General features: G+C 47.2%; 2 protein-coding genes and 1 long non-coding RNA gene across 3 annotated transcripts in view; 2 read left to right on the plus strand and 1 right to left on the minus strand.

The window, feature by feature from the left end:
- galnt16 (UDP-N-acetyl-alpha-D-galactosamine:polypeptide N-acetylgalactosaminyltransferase 16) overlaps positions 1–15531 on the plus strand; it is an 18898-nt gene extending 3367 nt beyond the window's left edge. Inside the window, exons 2-15 of the mRNA XM_024270192.2 lie at positions 904–1082; positions 1804–1902; positions 1963–2030; positions 4607–4672; positions 6128–6249; positions 8238–8325; positions 8448–8532; positions 8601–8704; positions 9836–9962; positions 10142–10234; positions 10888–10971; positions 11777–11903; positions 12637–12753; positions 14956–15531. Of these exons, the coding sequence (XP_024125960.1) occupies positions 904–1082; positions 1804–1902; positions 1963–2030; positions 4607–4672; positions 6128–6249; positions 8238–8325; positions 8448–8532; positions 8601–8704; positions 9836–9962; positions 10142–10234; positions 10888–10971; positions 11777–11903; positions 12637–12753; positions 14956–15099 (1503 nt within the window). The 3' untranslated portion in view covers positions 15100–15531. The remainder of the gene's footprint in view (positions 1–903; positions 1083–1803; positions 1903–1962; positions 2031–4606; positions 4673–6127; positions 6250–8237; positions 8326–8447; positions 8533–8600; positions 8705–9835; positions 9963–10141; positions 10235–10887; positions 10972–11776; positions 11904–12636; positions 12754–14955) is intronic.
- On the minus strand, positions 15520–17422 carry LOC112145136. Its single transcript, XR_002919022.1, has 2 exons — positions 16906–17422; positions 15520–16830 (listed from the first exon to the last, which is right to left on the minus strand). It is a non-coding gene; the product is annotated as an uncharacterized LOC112145136 (long non-coding RNA).
- A 190-nt stretch (positions 17423–17612) lies between these two features.
- LOC118598014 (coiled-coil domain-containing protein 157-like) lies at positions 17613–18133 on the plus strand (the record flags this gene model as incomplete). Its single annotated transcript, XM_036209990.1, is given in 1 exon segment — positions 17613–18133. A coding segment is annotated over 1 exon segment (521 nt), but the record flags the coding sequence as incomplete, so codon positions are not given.
- Positions 18134–18176: the final 43 nt, after the last annotated feature.

Here is an 18176-nt window from a genome sequence, read left to right on the forward strand (position 1 = left end):
GAAAGGAGGAACCTGAGCCGGGGGAGCGAGGTGCAAGTGGAGATCAGAGGACGAGGAAAGGAGGAAACACTTCTGGTTTCTGCCGGTTCACCTTTGATCCCGTTGTTCTGTGATCCGTCAGAAGCTCCTGTAATCCCAGATTCCATCAGCGGCTTGTTGACGCTCGCGGCGTCTGGCTGCCTTCACGCCGTAATCTGACCTGACGCCCGATGGCTGCCAGCGGCGCGGCGAGCAGAGGAGGGCCAGGTGGACATGGTGGTCTTTGTTCTCCTTCTCTGTTTCCCTTCAGCTCCACCTTCTTCTGCTCATGCAGGCTGTGAAGCAAACGAAGCAAACGAAGCCTCAGAAACAGATTGAAACACTCTAAGCCTGAAGGAAATGTCTTAAGACTGAAAAAGCTGAAAATGTTCTTCAGAAATCCTCCGTCTGCGGCTCCAGGTGACAGGAGTGCTGGTGTTTCTGCAGAAAGATTTGGTTTGAGAAAGAACTGTCAGCAGGGCGGTGGAAGTGTGATGGTTTGGGTCTGACAGGAGGAAGCATCAGAGCAGCGTGAGGGGACCCCCCCCCCCAAACAGAAACACCTGCAGACGACCGTCATGTGACCAGATTTGACTGGACTGCAGTCTGAGAGGAGATGATCCTCTTCAGGTTAATCCTGTAACGAGGGACGCCTCAGCGCCACGTTCTGCTCGGGGGGGGTTATGGCGGGGGGGGGCTAACCCGACTCACCTGCACTGGAATAATCACCTGCAGGTAAATCCATCATCCGACAGCAGCCACCGACTGAAGCAGCAACATGAGAGAATGTTTACGGATCTGTCCTGGGGGGTCAGACCTCAGAGCCTCCATCACTGCAGCTCACAGACACGCTGGTTCTGACCCGGTCCATGTCTGCACTGACAGGTGAGCCAGCCCCCCCGACCCGAGCAGAGCCAGCTGCTGGGGGGCTTCAATGAGAAGGTCTACCTGTCCGCCAAGCAGCTGAAGGCGGGGGACGACCCGTACAGGGAGCACGCCTTCAACCTGCAGGAGAGCGACCGGCTGGGCGGGGAGCGCGCCATCCGGGACACCCGGCACTACAGGTGAGGGGCGGGGCTTGGAGATGAAAATCCAGGTAAAAGTCTGTTTCTTTAACCAGAAACGACTCAAACACGTCGATAAAGTTTTAGGGTTTAAAGAGTTTACATCAATCAGACGTTTATTTTGGTAAAGTTCTCCAGTTTCTGCAGAATTAAACTTTTTTAACCATAAAACTAGAATTTAGAGTTTTAACTTTAAAAAAAGCAGCTAATTCTAAAATATATATTTGTTCTTTTTATTGGATAGTTTGTTTATTAAAACAATCTTTACATTTATGTGTGTAATGAGTGTTCATGTATTTGATTCTGTGTGAAGCACTTTGGTTGTTTCTGCTTCTAATAACACATTGATTGATGTAGTTCAGATGTAAATATTTATGTCGTCTTTATTGAAAGTATTTTTGAATCAATTCATGAATTGAAATCCTACAGAAGTTTGCTGACTCGTGTTTTATCGATCAGTCTTCTTCTGCATTCGTCTGTCCTCCGTCAGCAGAGGAACATCCTCAGACGTTTTCTTTAAGCATGTCTTCGTTATGAACCAGAAACAAACGTCTCGCGTTCCATCCGTCCCGTCTCGGACCCTCCAGAGGAAGGGAGTCAGGACTCTGTGATTGTTGCCGAGCAACAGCAGATTTCCATGTCGGCGTCCGCCCCCCCCTCTGCCCCCCCTGCCCGTTTGAGCGCGCTCACCTGTCGGTTTGTGTCTCCCGTCTCCTCACAGGTGTGCCACTCTGAGCTACGATGCAGACCTTCCCTCCACCACCATCATCATCACCTTCCACAACGAGGCTCGCTCCACGCTCCTTCGGACGGTCAAAAGGTAACGGGTGTGACCCCACCCCCCTCAGAGGACAGCTTCTCACCTGGTCTCTCCTTTCAGTGTCCTGATGAGGAGTCCTCCGTCCCTCATCCAGGAAGTCCTCCTGATCGACGACTTCAGCTCCGACCGTAAGTTCTGTTGGGTTCAGGTGAACGTCTCTGTGTGCTGATCCGGGTTCTGCTAGAGAGAATTCTGGTTCTTATGGACCGGAGCAGCTGCTGTGAAACACGACAGGAAGTCCACGTGTGGAGCAGAGGAAGACGGAAATGCTGCCTCAACAAACTCTGTCTGCGAACATTAAACTAGATTAAAGAAGTCAGATGTTCCTTGAACGCCTCACGCACCCGAACCAATGAGAAGAAACAAAATGGTTCCGAGTGGAACATGTGAGGAACTTCAGGACATTTCCATCACTTCTAGTGGGTGGAGAATAGGATGACCACGCCTCACTATTGACCACGCCTCACTATTGACCACGCCTCACTATTGACCACACCTCCCTCATGGCCACGCCTCACTGTTGACCACACCTCCCTCATGGCCACGCCTCACTATTGACCACACCTCCCTTATGACCACGCCTCCCTGTTGACCACACCTCCCTCATGGCCACGCCTCATTCTTGACCACACCCCGCTCTTGACCACGCCTCCTTTATGCCTTACCCTAGAAAGATGATGTCTAAATCTTGACCACGCCTCAGGTATCCCAGAGGGACTGGTCTCTGATCTCTCAGAGAAATGAAAACTGTTTAATCGTCTCAAAGCAGAGACAGAATCGATGCTGTCGGGGTTGAAGTGAAGAACCGGACTCAGACCTTCATCTCCATCAGGACTTTGAGGTGAACTGAATGTTTATCTAGACTCTGCAGAGAAGATCCGGTGATCCAAACCAGGGTTCTGCTGCAGCCCGTCTGACGTCCCAGAACTCGGACCTCCAGAACAGATGTCTGAGGCGTGGTCAGGAACTGCGTCTCTGCGGCTTCATGTAGGTTTTCCCCTCGCCGCCTGACGAAGGTCAAACGCAGACATTCGGTTATTGATGCAGTTTGTGGTTTTCTAGAAACATCCGAAATAATCAAAGGAGGTTTTCTGACTTTCTCTGACATGTTTTCTGGATTTAATGCTGAAACCGTCTGAGATGTGTTTTGGTTCTGAAACTGACTACACACAAGTCCAAACCCAGACTGGATCAGGATCAGGATCAGAATCTGGTTTCAGAGCAGACCGTGTGTTTTAGGGGTTGTGTGAGGAGCCAAACCAGATGGGGGCGGGGCCAGGACCAGGTTTAGTGGGCGTGGCTATGGATCATGGATGCAGAAATGTTGAGAGGAAGACTGTAGAATCCTTTGACGGGATTGTTGCCCCTGCATTGAGCTGTGGGAAACCCCTTATCAGAGGAATGACGGTGTCTCACCTTGAACTTTATCAGCATCCTCCTGCAGAAACAGGTGAGTCTGCTTCACCTGTGTGGCGGCTGGCAGGAAGCAGACAGATGTGGTGGAGGAAGTAAGGCGGGGATTGTCCCGGCTGAATGTAATCCTGTTAAGGTTCGCCTTAATCACGCAGACGGTGTCCTCAATCGAGGGCGAGGCGCTAACAGGAAGTCCAGGTGATAGAAGGAGAGTCCAGGTTTGTTCAGGTGAGAAAGTTGGATTTGAATGAATTCAGAGCAGAGGGACTTCAGGCTCAGTCGCTCTGGAGCAGAACCGTCTACGTCTGCCTCCCGGTGTGTCTGTGCGGGGTCCGGGGGGGTTCAGATCACACTGAGGTCAGGCCTCTCAGAGCGGCGGGAAACGTGTTTGCAGCAGCAGAGGACCGTAAACCTCTGAGCTGGATTGGTTTATGGAAACAGATTCAGGATCAAATCATCCGAGTCTTTGATTGACAGCTTGGGTCTGAGGTGCAGCACAGACGGAGGTTCAACCGTCCGACTGTTGGCGGGAAATTACAGGGAAATTAGTCGTCAGAAGAAGAAACGACGACGAGAAGCGACTGGATCATGGAGGAGGAGCGTCAGCGATGATTCAAAAGGATCCGTTTAGAGATCCGTTTAGAGATCCGTTTAGAGATCCGTTTAGAGATCCGTTTAGAGATCTGTTTAGAGATCTGTTTAGAGATCCGTTTAGAGATCCGTTTAGAGATCCGTTTAGAGATCTGTTTAGAGATCCGTTTAGAGATCTGTTTAGAGATCCGTTTAGAGATCCGTTTTCAGACTGTTTGTTCTGAGCTGCTGTTTGTTTTGTGGACCTGAACTTCTGTTGTTTACCTCCAAGGAAAAGAGTCCAAAGGAGTTCTGGTATCGATTCCCGTCCAGAACTCCATGATACCTGCAGAATTCTGATAGAACAAAGTTTCCAGAAACTTCCAGAGTTCTTTCAACTCAAACAGAAGTTTCTCTTTTAGACAAAAACGGATCTTAAACTCGTCATCGTTTCTGTCCTCGTTTTCAGCGTCTAACCATCTTTGATCATAAATGAGATCCAGAGATGGCTCCTCCCCCCTAATCAATCTTGGCTCCTCCCTCCTGGTTCTTCTCTTTTACATCTATTGCAGGTTTTTGGTTTAAAAACAGCTGATCCAGGTAAACACCTGCAGGTGGGGGCGGAGTCAGACTCTCCTCTAAATCCTCATGAGGACACAGAGTCTGCGATGCATTTGTGGGTCGAGGTTTGACGTGTTTTTCTCTGTGTTCTGCCCCCCAGCGGAGGACTGCCAGCTGCTGGCCCAGATCCCAAAGGTGCGCTGCCTGAGGAACGGCCGGAGAGAAGGTGAGTGGGGGGGGCACTTCAGGGGGGCGGAACGGAACAGATGACCCCCCCTCCAACCAGAATTCTGAGGTTCTGCTCATTGTGAGGACATAGACCCGTTCATGTCTGATGTTCTGATCCAGATGTTAGAATTGAGATCAGATCAGCTACTGACTGTAGATCCTATAGAACCAGGACTGGGATCAGCTCTGGGTCAAACAGGATTAACTCTGGATCACATCAGTAGTAACATTTGGATCAGCTCTTGATGAGCTGTGGATCAGACTAGGATCATGGATCAGATTGGGTTTTGTTCTTCTGGGCTCAGATCTGGACTAAAGTGTTATCATCCAGATTAGATTTTAAGATAACACCATGAGAGCGATTGACTCCATCAGTTTCTCACCAAGATTCTCAGAACAAATCCTGCCCCACCCCCCACCCCCACGCCGCCACAAGGCTGTGTCATGAAGCCACTCCCACTTCCTCTCTGCTTTGACTTCAGCAAACTTCATGCTTGCTTTTGATGGGCGGGGCTAAAACTCTCGCTGTACTTTGTCCTGTCATGTCACCCGTTTTCAGCCTGTTGTTGAGGTGGGCGGAGCTAATCTGGTGAGACCACCTGCCCCAGTTCAGGCTTCATTTAAGCCTCATTGAGGGAGGGGTGACCTGCCAGCTCCAGGACCACCTGGTGGTCCAACCCCCCCATCGTGACCGTGACCCAGGAAGATTCAAATCCAGTTTTCCTTTGTAATAAAACACGATTCCATCACAAGACGGAACAAATGAAGCTTTTCTGGTGACTTTGACTTTGTTTTCATGCAAATATTGTAAGAAATTCTTAATTTCAGAGAACAGAGGACTCTAGAAACTCCCTGGAGGCTGCAGGAAGATTGATGTGGTTCTCTGCTCTGAAAGTATAGCTTCCATTTTGGCCGGAGGCCTTCAAACCGGCTTTGCTGTTCCACTGAGGCCGGGATGAATACTTAACGATCGCTTTTATTTCCTTTAGGAGCACTTTGGCTGAATGAGAGGTTTTCCATTCTCATGTTCTCGTCTGTAACACAAAAAATGACTTTAAAATCCTACTTGAACAGTTTAACCATTTCTGAAAATCATTATAAAATATTTAAAATATATATATAACTCATCTACGTCTTTATTATTAGATTTGACTCTCATCTGCACATGAACAGTTTTCATAATCTGGATTAATCTGACACAAAATAAACAGATCAAACTGTTATCCATGGAATTATGTCAGATTATATCAAATTAGGTTGTTAACGTTGTGTTTCAAATGTCACAGGAAGATAAATCCAAGTTTTTAGGATAAAGGAGGAACACTTTTAAAATCCAGATCTGCTGTTTCCAGTGAGAACACAGACGCGTTTGATGGTGGAGTCTCTGCTCACATCTACACGTCAGCATTCGGTCCTCACGACAAGATCCTCAGATCTCCCTAAAACCTTTCAGGTCTGATCCGATCCCGGGTCAGAGGAGCGACCTCGGCCTCCGCCCCCATCCTGACCTTCCTGGACAGCCACTGTGAGGTGAACACGGACTGGCTGCAGCCGATGATCCAGCGGGTCAAAGAGGTGAGAGGCTCCAGACGCTGATGGTTCACACCGACGGTCCTTCTTTTTCTTTGTGGCACGCCGTAAAACTCGCCGCTGCCGGGGTTCCTGCCAGCAGCCATGAAATGAGGTTATTTCTTTGTTTATGCAGCAGGATGAAACCATCTGTACTTCCTCTGACTAACCAATGCAGAGACCTCCGTCCTCTCCTTCTTTTCTGAGGTTCAATCAGAAGTTTTATGTTTATATTCCTCATATTTCCAGCTTTTGTCCACCTTAAACATTTCCACAGTTTCTCCTTTGAGACGTTAGTTTCTCCTCACGCTCTCAGCTCTTTCCAGTTTAGGATTCATGCAGCTGCTTGTGTCGCATTAGCCGTTCTGACTCGCTGCATGTTTTGACAGCATCACTTCCTTGGCTCCGCCCCCTGGCTGGCAGGAGAGCGATGGAGTCATGGAAAAAGATGTTTTTCCTTCATTTGTTTTGCTACATTAACGTTAGCTTGAGAGGAGCTGTGAGTGAGCAGGAGTCAGGACGGAGTGCAAACATAGGAATGCTGGGATATCAACGTAGGGTTAAGCCCCGCCCACAACTTAGAGGTAATTTCTATTGAGCTCCTGCTGCTCTGCTAAATATGTCTTAAGAACGACAGTTTTCTGTTCAGTTTTGGCTAAAAATGCATCATCTTGATTTCTACCACAAGAAAAAAAAACTTTGAGAATAAATCAAAATTTAGACTTTAAGTCATCCGCTCTGCCACCACATTTCTGCTTCATCCATGAAAACTGCTCCTAACTTTGTTAAATCAACACTTCACTGCTTTTGTTTTCAGCTTAAATGAGTATTAGTTACTGTGCATGAAGAGAGTAATAGGCAAGTTTATTTGTAGCACATTTCATGTACAGAGACAATTCAAAGTGCTTTACATAAAACATTAGAAGAAACAATCAAAAGAAATAGTAAAGATGTCATTCATCATCATTCAAATCATTAAAATAAGATTCAAAGAAAGTAAAAAGATTTTAATTTAAAACAAGCATAGATAAACTTTTGAATACATATTAATCAAACTGAGAACAGGTGAGTCTTTAACCTGGATTTAAATACACTGAGTGTTTCAGCAGATCTAAGGTTTTCTGGAAGTCTATTCCAGATCTGTGGAGCATAGAAGCTGAATGCAGCTTCTCCATGTTTAGTTCTGACTCTAGGAACTGATAAAAGACCGGATCCAGATGACCGGAGAGGTCTGGCTGGTACATACTGGGTCAGGAGGTCAGTCATGTATTTTGGTGCTAAACCATTCAAAGCTTTATAAACCAGTAACAGAACTTTAAAGTCTATCCTCTGACAGACAGGTAACCAGTGTAAAGACCTCAGAACTGGACTGATGTGGTCTACTTTCTTGGTCCTTGTGAGAACCCGAGCAGCAGAGTTCTGAATAAGCTGCAGTTTCCTGATGGATTTTTTTGGTAGTCCTGTAAAAACACTGTTACAGTAATCAAGTCGACTAAAGATGAAAGCATGCACTAGTTTCTCCAGGTCCTGCTTAGACATCAGATCTTTAATCCTTGAGATATTTTTGAGATGATAATAGGCTGATTTAGTGACTGCCTTAATGTGTTTATCAAAATTTAAGTCTGTTGATTCCAGCTGTTTTCAGTGGTTCTGGGAAAACACCAGATGTTAACGACAAGTTGACAATCTGGAGCAGGGCTGGTTCCAGGAATTAGATTACACTTACCAGCCTCTTTAATCAACCTGACAGAGCTTCATCTCAGTCTCTACAGGCTTCAGTTAGTTCAGTTTCTGCTGCCATTCAAAGACAACTTTATTGACACATCAAACATGAACAGAAACAAACTCGGCCTCAGATCTCTGACAGGTGGAGTTTTTCTGGAGTTTGAGGCTCCGTTTTATTTCAAATCAATCCTGAAATTCAGGTTTGAAAACTGAAGAAAGAATATTGGGCAGAGAGAACTTCCTCCGATCGATCTTCTTTCCTCCTGCAGGATCACACTCGCGTGGTCAGCCCCATCATCGACGTCATCAGTCTGGATAACTTCGCCTACCTGGCTGCTTCAGCGGACCTGAGAGGAGGTGAGGGCTGCAGCTGCTCGTCCTCAGGAGGGTCACCCCCCCCCACCAGAAAAGTCCTGCAGACTACGTCAGATCCTCACAGATCTCGGTGGATCACCCACTGATCGCTTTCTCCTTGACAGGATTCGACTGGAGTCTCCACTTCAAATGGGAGCAGATTCCGATTGAGCAGAAAATGGCGAGGAGCGACCCCACCCTGCCCATAAGGTCAGTGCCCCCCATGTGTGAGCGGAGAGCATCTTCTCGGGAGTCAGGACGTCTGTCTGCGTCTGCAGGACCCCCGTCATCGCCGGCGGCATCTTCGTCATGGACAAGAGCTGGTTCAACCACCTGGGCCAGTACGACACCCACATGGACATCTGGGGCGGGGAGAACTTCGGTGAGGACAAACCTGGAGCGGAGAGGGTTGTGAAGAGGAAATTCAAAACTTTATTGACACAAAACAAACAATATTTCTAAAAGAAAAGTGTAAAAATGTAAAATAGTAAACATTTTTAAAGTGTTTCTGTTTTTTTAAAGCAATCAGAATTTAAAAACAGAGGAAATTGAAAACTTCAAAACAAAAAAATATTTCTGATAGAAAAGAGTAAAAAAAACGTAAAAATTGTTTTATTTTTAAAAAATGTTTCTGTATTTTTAAAGCAGTTGGGATTCAAAAAGTGTGTGAAGAAAAAAATCAAAACTATATTGACACAAAACAATAACATGTTTTAAATAGAAAATTAGAAAAACCTGTAAAAACTCTATAAATAGTTGAATTTATTTCTATGTTTCTGTATTTTTAAGCAGTAGGGATTTAAAGTTTGTGTCAGAAAGCCTAAAAGCCAAAGTTTGGCCTCAATAATGTTTAACTTTGGTAAAAACAGGAAAAATCAATGAGAGATAAAGACTGACCTACATTCACTCTGCAGGAACAACAACAGGACAGAATCTTTTACTTTCAGGATTCTTTCAAATCCAGATCATTTTAGCGTCATTTGTTTATTCGAACCATAAACACTCATCAGAATGACTCTGAAGGCTCTGAAGTTAATAATGAGATGGAAATAAGCTTCTCTGGCCACGCCCACATTTATGCAAGTCTGCAGGTGTGTCTCCATCAACCAGGTCGTCTCTCTACAGTTATTCCATCCTTTTATTGGTCATTATCACCCTCTGAATGTACAAACAGAAACACATGTTAGGATGTAAACATCGAGCAGTTCCTCCAGCCACCACTAGGGGCCGGTTTCAGAGGGGAGCAACTCTGATGTTTAGGAATCTAGATTTAAATCTTTATATCGTCTGCCTTCTGGAGCTTTTCATTAAAATAGAAATTTAAACTCCAGCTTGCATATCAAAGGGGGCGGAGTTTCGGACTGGAGTCAATAGAGCTTCAGAGTGACTGAGACGCGTTCACCAGCTGCAGCCCAACAGAAGGAAGCAGCTTCCTGTTTCCATCAAATGCTTCAGCATCTAACAGCAGCTTCAGTAACAGCTGATGACCCCCCCCCTCCCCCCCTCCCCCCAGAGCTCTCGTTCCGGGTCTGGATGTGTGGAGGAAGTCTGGAGATTCTCCCCTGCAGCCGCGTGGGCCACGTCTTCAGGAAGAGACACCCGTACGACTTCCCCGAAGGCAACGCCCTCACCTACATCAAGTGAGTCTGCCCCCATGACCCCCCACCACCAAACACCTTTAGAGGAGGAGCTGACACTCCCCCCCCCGAACCTGTGAGGCTTCTGAACCCCGCCCATCTGCTCTACAAATAGAGGAAGCTGCTGCGGGGGGGGGGCTGCCCCGTCATCACACGGTCTGATTGCACCTTTGTCCCTGCAGGAACACCCGGCGGGCTGCAGAGGTGTGGATGGATGAGTACAAGCAGTTCTACTACTCCGCTCGGCCGTCGGCTCAGGGCAAAGCCTTCGGCAGGTGGGTCCGCCTCCCAGGCTCCGCCTCCATGTGTCCCACAAAGACAGGTGGAGACGCTTCACCCCAGCAGAGAATCAGGATCAAAACACAGAGGAAATTCTGGAGGAAAATTTTCACATTTTTTAAAAATTCTTTTAACTTATTTCAGTTGATCCTGAAAGAAGAGCGCAGTGGGCGGGGCTTTCTTTCCTGCGTCACAGAAACAGCATTGATTGATTGAGTTACTGTGGATCACATGACTCACATGATGGATTGATCAGGACACGGCAACATCTGTGGATGACAAATCAGTTCAGATTGTTCCCGTTTCCATGGCAACCACCTATTTGGCTTTAGTTATCAATGAACAAAATCCGGTTGTTTTTCCTCAATCAGATACGAATGTGTTCTAGTCCTTTCTACCGGTGAGAACAGAACACCATCTTTGGATGGTTGCCATGGTGACCGAACAAAGCGGAAAGTTGAGGGTTCGAATCTCCTGAAGTTTTCGTGTCCTTTAACGACAAACGAAGCCACGCCCACAGGCTGAACAGAGCAGGCGCCGCGTTCACGTCAAAGCTCCTCAGCAGCAGAACTTCCAGACCTGAGCAGCAGAGCAGCTGTTTCCATCCCGGATGTCTCCTGCCTTCACGGCTCTTTCCTGTGTCCCGCAGCATCACGGAGCGTCTGTCCCTGCGGCGGAAACTGAACTGCAAACCGTTCCGCTGGTACATGGAGAACGTTTATCCTGAGCTCAGGTGAGAGAAGAAGCTCATTCATGCGGTTCTCCTGTCAGGAGGTCAGAGGTCGTGTTTGTGGCGACATGGACCCTCATGAATGTTACTTCAGTCTTAGTACAAACATTCTTCAGATCTGGAGTCAGCCTAAACTGTCCCGTTTGGTTACCCTTTAACATTGAAACCTTTTGACACGCGATGTGACGGGTTGTCATGGGAACGGCCACAGCGGAGGGAAGCGGTTTATCTGCTAAATGTCAGCAAAGTTCTCCTCTTCCCGCCTATTTCTGTCCAGATGATGAAGCAAAAGTTTGTTCTCAAAAAACAAAAACAGTTTCCTAGATCGCTTTGACTGAAAACGTATCCAAATCACTCTGATCATAAAATTAACAAAAGTTTTTTAAAACTAACTGTAAGGTGTAAAGTAGAAATGTTAGTAAAGTCAACCGATGTAAATCTTATTCAGCTGGTCAAAATAAAACATTTGATCAGATTTTTGTGCGCCGTGAATAGGAAGTTAGAAAGTACAACCAGCATGAAGGCAGACCGGATTATAAGACGGGTTTCCTATTTTTGAACAAGTTTAAATATTTTTTGTGGCTCCTGCTGGGACCCGAATGGTTCTGTAAGGTTCCAGAGTTCTGATCTAGAACATTCAGGCTTTATTGGTGGACACCCCTCAGCCAATCAGAATCCAGGATTCCGGGATAAGATTCTATAAATATATAAATAATTAGAATGCTTTTGTGTGTTTTTATTTATGAGTTCCTGTTGGGGGAGGGTCACATTTGCGTCTTCTTTCGTTGTGTCCCCCCCCCTCCCTCAGAGTTCCAGAGCAGGCGGCCATGTCCAGCGTCCTGAGGCAGGCCGGTCTGTGTTTGGAGAACCGCAGAACCGACGGACCGGTCCTGGCGGAGTGCAGGAGCATCGGCGCCAGCCGGCCATCGTCGCAGGTCTGATTGATTGACTGCTGACCCCACCCCCAACGCAGGTTTCATGTAGCACACTTTCAAATGGTGGGAGGGCGACCTTCCAACAGGCTCACTCCTGATCGGACAGAGTGGTTGCCATAGCAACAATAAATGGAACCAGCTGGAACAAATCCCTGCTTACTGATGGCGATCCAACATGGCGGCATCTATGAAAAAATGAGGATTGAATAAACTTGATTCGCTTGGAGCCGGAGTAAACCATTTTCACTCAGTCCAGTTCTCACATGTTCTGACCAAAGATCAGCCGTAAAAACGGCAAAGATGGCGGTCTGTGTGACATCACAAAGTCCAGGAGCGTCACACGGTTGATCTCCATCATGAACTGTTCTGAGACCGCCGTCAGCTCGTCCGGCGCCGTCTACCTCCTCAGAAGGCCCAAAGCGCTTTAAGGTGTAATAATGCTGGCGCCAACCTTTGACCACGAGGAGCAACGTGGGGTTCAGTGTTCTGCTCAAGGACACTTCAGAATCGAACCAGCGATCTTCTGATCTGAGGCTGACCGCTCCACCGTAGAGCAGAATATTGATGCTAAAGCAGCAGCTAATGCGGTCAGACAATGAAAAATACGCAGTTTGGATGTAAGGACGGAAATTTAAATTCATTATGAAAATCCAGTGAAAGGGGGAGGAGCCTAAAACCCTTTGATCTCAGCAGGAAGGGTTTTGAAAAGTTTCCCGCCTTTGTGTTTTGGCAGAAATGGGAGCTGGTGGAGCCACTGATCCGGCAGCAGGACCTCTGCCTCGCCATCTCCACCTTCTCTGCAGGGTCAAAGGTCAAGATGGAGCTGTGCAATGCTAAGGAGCCCCGACAGGTGAGAGCAGAATCACCTGACGGTCTCCACGACACATTTCTCTCCTCCTTCTTCAGCTCAGAGCTTGTGAAAGTTTTCTGTTGTGGATTCCGGATGCTCCTCCTCCATCCAGATCAGGTGTGGCTCCGTGCCGTTTTACCTGAATGTGACGCCTTTCAGGCTCTGCTAGTGAACCCAGCAGCTTCCTCAGACCTGACGTTGGTCTGCAGATCAAACCGGACCAAACCGGATCAAACCGGATCAAACCGGCTCACCGTGAACACGCGGTCACGGAAAGAGGCCATTTTAGATTTATTTAGACTGAACAAAAATCAATACAAGTTTTAAAATAAACAACAGAAATTCTCCCTGCAGCTCAGACCATAAATATCTGATGTGTGAAGATCATGAAACATCTAAACATCGTTCTGGTTTAAACAGGGACTGACACGTGCACACGCCCGTGCACACACAGCAGTGTTTTTAGGTTCAGGTGAGCCTCTCTTCTCATCCGGCCTTAGAGCAGCAGGACGCCGGCGGGATGAATGTGACGAACCCCCTTTTGACCCCCCCACCCCCTCCAAACTTTTTCATCCAAAAACTCTGAAGTTCTGGTTCCAGAAAAACGGGACTTGGTTCCCTCCTTCTGCAGGAGAAGGATCTGATTGCAGATTTCCTTCAGCTACAAAGGCGGTGCCGAGCTGGTGTCCATCTGCGCAGCCGGCCCGTCTGCTCCAGCAGACAGGTGGGGGCACTTTCCCTGGATTTTCAGATTAACCCCTCACTCACCCCCAGCTTAACGCTGAGCGCTCGTCTTCAGGTCTCTCCTCATCCACTTAAAGCAGCTAAAAACGGGAACGCGGCGAGAGGAGCTGCAGACGGACGGCCTCCGCTTCCCTCAGAGCTTCACTGAAGCACCTGAAGCTTCTGTCACTGTTTGAATGGAGGCTGAATCATCCAGGAGCCCAGAGAACCGCATGGATCTGGACTGGAACCAGAACCAGACCCAGGATCCGTCTGTGGACCTCTGAAGATGAACCATTCGTTGATCAGACAGAAGCAGAAGTGTGGATGGAGAACGTCTGAATTCAGAGGGAAAAAGTCTCATTTAAATGATTTAAAATCAAAGAAGTCTGTGATGTTTCTGATTTCATCTTTAGAATTTATGAACCTTAAAATATTTGGAATTGAATATAAAACGCATATATATTGTTTTTTTTCTTTTATTATTAAAATAAACAATCTAATTTTTAATGAAATAGTTTGAATCTTTTCAGTTTACTGATAATTATTTCCTGTATTCTTACAAAGACAAATTCATGAAGCAGCCCCACACCATCACACTCCCACCTCCATGCCTGACTGAGAGTCTCTGAGTCCAGAAAGTTCCTCTGGTGTCGGATCAGAACCTCAGTCCAGAAGTTTAGTGGATCCTCCAGATCTGGGTTCTGGTTCCTCAGCAGTGTCTCTCATGGATCCATGTTGGATCATGACCTCTGACCTGAACAGAGTCCAGTGACCTCTGACCTTTCATGACCTCCTGGATGAGTCCTCCTCCGGTTCTTGGACTCTTTTGGGTTCCTGTGAAGGTTCTCCTCTGTTCACACTTTCCTCCATCAGGATGATGGATCTGAGGATCTCTGAGGATCCCTGAGGATCTCTGAGGATCCCTGAGGATCCCTGAGGATCCCTGAGGATCTCTGAGGATCTCAAAGCTGCTGGAACATCTGTTTCAGACTCAAACATGGCAGAGACTTTCTGTTCGTGAATTTCTTCAGATCCAGATGAAAAGTTTCTGTTTTCCATCTTCTGCTTTGGTTTAAAGGATTTCTTGACTATTAGACTGAAGGAGGCGGAGCAGCACGGAGGATTCCTGGACATCTTTAAAGATCTGAGATCAAACTATTATCCTAAAGTGTTCCAGATCTTCCCTAACTTTTTCTGAAGCACCAGAAGAGTTTTCATATGATCTTAGTTTCATTAAAGGAACAGATTCTATTTTTGGTGTTTTCTCTGCAGAGGCTCCAGTGTGTGATGAAGATCGATCGTGTTGACAGTTTTATTGTTAGTTTCTTTCTCTTGGATGGGGGTTGATGCTTCTCCTGAGGATACAGAGCCAGACGTCATGTGATCTCTGTGATCCGACTCAGATTGTTCCTCCTCTCCGACAGGAAGATTCCGCTCAGATGAACCGTTTTCAGTCTAAATGTCTTTCCTTTGCAGAAGTGGAAGCCTAAAGGCACGTCTCTGCTGCACATGGTCAGCGGCCTCTGCCTGGACAGCCAGACTCCCACTGGACCCGTGGTGGTCGCTCAGTGCCGCCCCCTGGTGGCCAGCCAGGTCTGGGAGCCGCAGGTCGTGACCTGAGTCGATCGGGAGGAAGGAGGAGCAGATCGGAGGGACTCTGGGATCTTAAATTGTAGCTGCTGCTAGTCGCATCTCGGTGACATTAGCGTTGCTCCGCCCCCCGTGTACAGTTCACCCCCCAGGATACTGCAGTTCTTCTGCATATGTTGCTCCTCTCTGTCTCTCTGCTTCAGTGGTGGGGGGTTTCCTCCGTAGCAGACGTGGTGGGCTGTGCGGCTCACAGAGACGTCCCGGTGCAGAGCGGAGGTCCAGCTTTTTACTGCTTTTCCAGAACACAGTACCGTCAGAACCTTACTTCACTCGTTTGCATGGTCTGACCCAAAGGACGATTTCTTTCTGTCTTTCTGTAAATATCTGAACCGGGTCACGGCTTGTTCTTTTGTGTGGTCATTAATTTACTGTTTAAAGAATAAAGAGTGGTGAAACGGAAAACTGATGTCCATTTATTTATGACATAAACTTAACAAAAAAGAAACTTGGTGACAAAACAGTTATTTGATAAATGAGAAAAATGATTTTAGAGAAACTCCAACAACCCCACATCATGAATCCTCCACCGCTGTGCTTTGTGCTTCACATCAAAGTTCAATTGTGTTTTTTAAAGCAGGAGGGGCGGGGCTAGTTATGTGTGCATAAGAAATGCTAATTAAATGAAACTTTAATTTTATTTATTTATTTATTGACATACAAATTGTTATTTTGTATTTTCAGAAACATCTTCATATGTTTGGTAATAGTTCTCTCAAAAACTCATACAGACCATTAAACCCTAATAAAGGTGGTTGCCTAGGCAACCAACTGTTTCTGGTTTCCTGAAAGTCCTGGAGGTTGTCCGGCGGCTGCGACTGCTCGTAAACCAAACTGTCAACAACTCTGAGCTCTGAAGATCGACCAGAGAGGAACATATAAAACACGCTGGAATGTTTATTTATGTTCTGCAAGCTCAAAAACTCGTTTTTTTTTTCATTTACTGGTGGACGTAAACCAATAAAAACAGGGCTGTATGGGGGCGGGGCTTCTGGGCTCTGGCCTGGACCGTCATGGACAATCTGAGGCGGGAAGATGAAGACGTCCGAGAACAATCTTAATCCAGCTCAGATCAGATGGATTGACGAGACTGAGGAGGACCTGAAAGAAACTTTCAAACTGGTTCTGATCCAGGTCTGGTTCCCTCCTCCTGGTTCTGATCCAGGTCTGGTTCTGCAGATGTGAAAGTTCACCTGAACTCTGCTTTGTTTTTGTTTTCCTCTGATCAGCAGGTCATGGTCACTGCAGCGGTACTTCAGCATTCCGGGTCGGGTCAGAGCTGCTGTGGTCCTGGTCCAACAGAGAAAGATGAAATCCTCACTTTCAGTCTGAGACCGTCAGTCTGTTCCTCTGGAATGATGTTGATGAGAAGAAACGGAAATGGACCAGAACCCCCGACACAGAACTCCAAAACATGGTCCGAACAGGTGTCCCACCTGGACCGGGTTCGGCTCTTCAACCGGCTCCGGGAAGCTCGTGGATTTGGACATTTGATCCACAGATCAGGTCAAGGATCTACAGCTGATGTTAGACGGAAAAACAAAAACTGAATCTGGATCTGATGACTGACCCGGTTCTGCTGCTCATTTCTCAGAGAAATGAAAAAGGGGGGAGGGGGGGTCTGGCCCAATAACCAGGGGGAAGTCACATGACTTCAGCTGCTGCAAGTCTTGAATCCAATCAAACCTGATTTGATTCCAATGTCTGAAAAACAAATGTGATCAGAACATCAGCTTCTTCTTAGAGCTTCCACACAAATCCTGGACATTTTCTACTCACTTTCTCTGTCGTGGAGGAACAGACTGACTGATGCTAGGCTAACGCTGGAGCTAACACACCTGTCATCAGGTCACACAGGTGTTCACATCACGGGAACATTTCCCGCCTTTACCTGTTCCAGGTGTTCGGACAGAGTCTTCCCGCCGCTGCAGCCGCCACAACAGAAGAGCTTCCCGCTTCTTTTCCTCACGAACCCGCCGCGTGTCCGTTTGTCTGATTGGTCAGACCGCCGTGCGTGTGCTGCATTCACTGAAGCTGGGAAAATACAACACTGCCATTCTCGTGAATGTTACAGGGCAGGTCTGAGTCAGAAAAACATTCGGGGCTGGAGGCGGGAACGCCCAGGCCACGTGACGTCACTGGATTCAGCCGCTCATTCACACATGACCACAACGCCACAATGAGTGGTCACGTGAAGGGGAGGGGCCGACAGAGACTGACGTCACCAGAGGGCTTCAGATGTTCAGAGGAATGACGTCATATTACATAAACTCCAGCAGCGCTACAGAAGAATGACATGAAATGACATCATCTCCAGAAACATTTCACAGAATGATGTCAAACTATGTCATCTTCCAACGTCAGAAAACTCTTGATCTGAGCGAAAGATCTCATACGGAAACAACCGTTACGGTTAGACCAAAGACCCTCCAAAGATCCAAGAGAGATTTTCAAGCTGTTTCAGAAACTTTACCAGCAAACAAGCCATGCTGTGTTCTAGATCTATCAGCTCCACCACAGAACTCTGTGAGCCCAACAGCCAGACGCCGGACCGCTCCAGAGGTCTGAGCGGATTCAGCCGCTATGTAAGGGGAGTTTTTAGGAGTTTGTTCAAACCTGTAAACGAGAACAAGCTCCAAAAGGATTCCATCTCAGCAGACCAAGATGAAGCTCTGCAGCAAAAACATCAGATAAACGTCTTGGAAAAGGAAAATGAGGAAATGGTCCAGGAACTGAAGACGCTTCTGGACAAGTTTGTCTGTTTGTCAGACAACAAAGACACATACATCTCTGCAGGAGACCACCTCAAAGCTGCCCAGGACCAAAACTCCGTCCTCCAGGAGAAGCTTCTGCAGCTCCAACTAAAGATCCAACAAGAGGAAGCTCCTCTGATGACGACTCCGGGTGTCTCCACTGAGGAGTACAAAGATCAGATCCAGGCCTTAGAGCAGCAGAAGGAAGATCTCCAGAAAGAAATGGAAGAGCTCAAGAAGAAACGCAGCCAAGAATCAGCAATGAGGATGGATCTGATCAACCTGGAGGCAGAAAAA

This window comes from Oryzias melastigma, linkage group LG22 (genome assembly GCF_002922805.2).
Source record: "Oryzias melastigma strain HK-1 linkage group LG22, ASM292280v2, whole genome shotgun sequence".
Lineage (NCBI taxonomy): Eukaryota > Metazoa > Chordata > Actinopteri > Beloniformes > Adrianichthyidae > Oryzias > Oryzias melastigma.